Source organism: Alosa alosa, chromosome 11, assembly GCF_017589495.1.
Source record: "Alosa alosa isolate M-15738 ecotype Scorff River chromosome 11, AALO_Geno_1.1, whole genome shotgun sequence".
Lineage (NCBI taxonomy): Eukaryota > Metazoa > Chordata > Actinopteri > Clupeiformes > Clupeidae > Alosa > Alosa alosa.
Genome location: NC_063199.1, coordinates 24,538,719 through 24,542,050, shown reverse-complemented (window position 1 = coordinate 24,542,050; position 3,332 = coordinate 24,538,719). Strand labels below are relative to the sequence as shown.

Genomic DNA, 3,332 nt, shown 5'->3' with positions numbered 1-3,332 from the left:
TTAACACCGGTACAGCCTGTTCAGCCTCAGGATATCATTGCTACTCATCTGACTGGCCTCACCAAACGATACATTGGGATTGGGGATGGGCTCCATGGTGGGCAGGCCGTTCTTAGAGAAGGCATACCTGAAACATATAGCATTAAAGACAGCAAACAAACAAACAAACAAACAGATGAATGAATGAATTAATGAATCAGGAAACGGTGGCAATGACTGTGGCAATTATAGCATGTAAGAGATGTATTGACCTGTGATACTGCATGACAGAGTTGTAGTCATATGGAGTATTCTGGTTCAGAGTGTTGATCTTGTTGAAATTGTGCTGCATGGCTGTATAGGAAATGTAAGGAAGAAAAAAATCAGCATGGTGTGTAATTAAGGCAAGACATTGGCCTAATGTTTGCCATGGAGAAGTGATTGCAATCTGCCAACAAGTGAGAGCAACCTAAGAGCTGGCATTCCTGATATATTGATATTGACATAGTTACATTTTAAGATTTTGTTTTATACTGTGCATCAAAAGTAATTTAACATCAAAGGTACGGTATTTTAATCGAATACATCTAATGATAATAATATGCATGATGGGATGGAAAGAGCATATCAACGAGAGATGAATAGCCTACAATATTCAACATTCTCCAGAAGGACTCGGATGTAGCTGTCACGGTCGCTGCGGGTTTGCTCGTGGTTGAAGCCCAGAGCGTGCAGCAGCTCGTGCTGTACAGTGTTGTGGTAGATGCAGCCTGAACGACTCAGAGACACCGTCTGACCATTGCCAGTACGACCCACATAAGAGTAACATCTGAGAAAGATTAGGGAAGAAATTACATCACATTTAGCAGACACTTTTTGTCCAAAGTGATTTACGTCAACCATATTACAAGGGATTTTATTGTCCCCAGAGCAACTTGGGGTTAAGTGCCTTGCTCAAGGACACAACGGTGGAAGCCAGGAATTGAACCAACAACTTTCAGGCTGCATGCTAGTCCAGCTCCTAAACCACTACACTACCACCGCCTTAAATTACTAAATCGATAGTTGTGTTATAAAAAGAAATATAGTTGGATTATGCAACTAAACAAAACAGTACAATGCAGGATACAGAGAGGCATTTGTTGAGATGAAATGTGTGTAGTGTCATGCTAAAATTCAAGATTGTTCAAAAGATTTCTCAGGCAGAGTCAGCAGTCAGTCAGAAATCTCAGAGAGCTGTATTCATGGTACCGCAGACCTATGCTGTGCCACTAACAAGTGTCTAAAGATACAGAGAAAAGGCACAATTAATAGGACTTGTCAAAGCTTTCATCTCTCTTGTGGCATGTCAAATATTCGCTGACCAGATCACCCAAACTCGTCCAACATTGTACACAAGGACGTATCCCTTAACAACCGACATCAGTGACATTTACCCAAACTTTGACCTAACGTGCATGAAGGTGCCAACCTCCTTAGTGAAGATGCCAGCTCCATCTCGGGGGCCCCTCTATCCAAACAAGCACGTAGGCCCAATCACGTTGAGAAAGAATGTCACAAATGCTAAACATCTTTCATCATCCCAATTTCTGTTCACTCATACATTTCTATGAATAACTTGTTCACAAACAAAAGTAAAAGAGCACATGAGTAAAACATTCAGAACACACATATGGTTTTCTTGCTGAACAGATCTGAAAGGTTATAATGTCCTCCTACAGTTAGCCTACCCGTTGAGAGACTGGATGTAGATATAATCTCTCTGGTTGTTCCAGGGAACAAAACGGATGCAGGTATAGCTCGAGAAGGACTGCAGACCACGCTCAATGACGGACAGCTCTCTAGAGGCTGAAAAGAGGACCAAAAGGAGTGGTGGTCAGGGGCAAACTTTCCACAAAGGGGATGTCTTTTCTTGGTAATATAGGTGCGTCTCAAAAAATTAGAATATCATGAAAAAGTCCACTGCCTGCTTCTCAAGTTGACATTTCTGTATTATAAATTGTTTATTCTAATATTTTGAAATGCTGGCTTTTTGATTTCCATGAGCTGTAAACTGAAATCATCAAGATTAGAATAATCAATATTAATACAAAAAAGGCTTGAAGTATTTCACATTATATGAATCTAGATTATATGAAAGTTTAACTTTTTGAAATAAATTGTTTGACAGGGTTTTCGGCAGGAGGACCCAAGCGCACAACGACTCAATGCAGGCAGAATCTTCAGACAAACACATTTATTGACTTACAGACAGACTTACAGACAGACAGACAGACAGACAGACAGACAGATTCCAACAAGACGAGAGAGACAATCCGACAGAGAACAAAGGCAAGCACAAAACTTAAATACAAAACGAATTACAGGCAATGAGGACATAACAGGACACAGGTGACAAACATCAAACAGGAGAGCAGGAAGTCCAAATAAGGCAAGGGGTGGGGACATTCAGACAGGACAGGAAAATGGAAACATTACTGTAAGCACATGGCACAAGGGAAACTGGACACAAACACAAGGTAAAACACAGAATGGCCACTAGGGTGGCACAAACACATTCAGTCCGTGCAGGATCATAACATTATGGGGGGGAAATAAACTTTTCCAAGATATTCAAATTGTTTGAGATGCACCTGTGCCATAAATACTCACAGTACTGGTTTGCGATCACATAAGGCACGTAGACGTATCCATCAGAATACTTTGGCCACATGCACCCGTAGGAAGTACAGGGGTCAGCGTTCTTCGCGGCCTCAGATGCATAGGCAATATCATCCACCACCAAAGGCTCCTCTGGCCCACGCACTTACACACAAACAAAACCTGTCGTCACTACAAGTCTAGTGCAATATTTACTTTCTGTGTAGTTTTTAATTTGTATGTTTTTAATATGTTTGACACCATAAATCCCTCCTCAAATGAAATATCTCACCAACATTCTTGTTGGCTCTATACAGTCTTCCAGACACAGAGGTGTCCTCAATGCCAACTTCCTCTAGGGAAATCATTACAAAAATGACCGTATGACTCACAATATTTACATAAACTGATCTTGTTATGGCATGTTTGTATTATATTGGGTATTATAAAATGTATGACATACAAGGAACTTACGCATATAAGGGCCAGTGTGAGAAGGCAAAAAGATAGATATGTTGAATGAAATAGAAGAAAACATCAACAACAGTCACTTACGGAAACTCACACAATATATGAACATGAAATACAGTGCACACTTATATGCATTCACACACACACACACACACACATATATAATATTTATGACAACAAACCTCAGCCCAGGTGGAAGATATCAGGGCAAAAACCCCAATAATAAGTTTGAGAGGAAACAT

General features: G+C 40.4%; 1 protein-coding gene across 1 annotated transcript; it reads right to left on the bottom strand.

The window, feature by feature from the left end:
- Positions 1 to 3,332, bottom strand: LOC125302813 (high choriolytic enzyme 2-like). Its single transcript, XM_048256132.1, has 7 exons — positions 3,273 to 3,332; positions 2,912 to 2,972; positions 2,632 to 2,784; positions 1,710 to 1,827; positions 630 to 808; positions 252 to 333; positions 1 to 127 (listed from the first exon to the last, which is right to left on the bottom strand). The coding sequence occupies exons 1-7, from the start codon at positions 3,330 to 3,332 to the stop codon at positions 1 to 3; spliced, it is 780 nt and encodes a 259-aa protein (XP_048112089.1).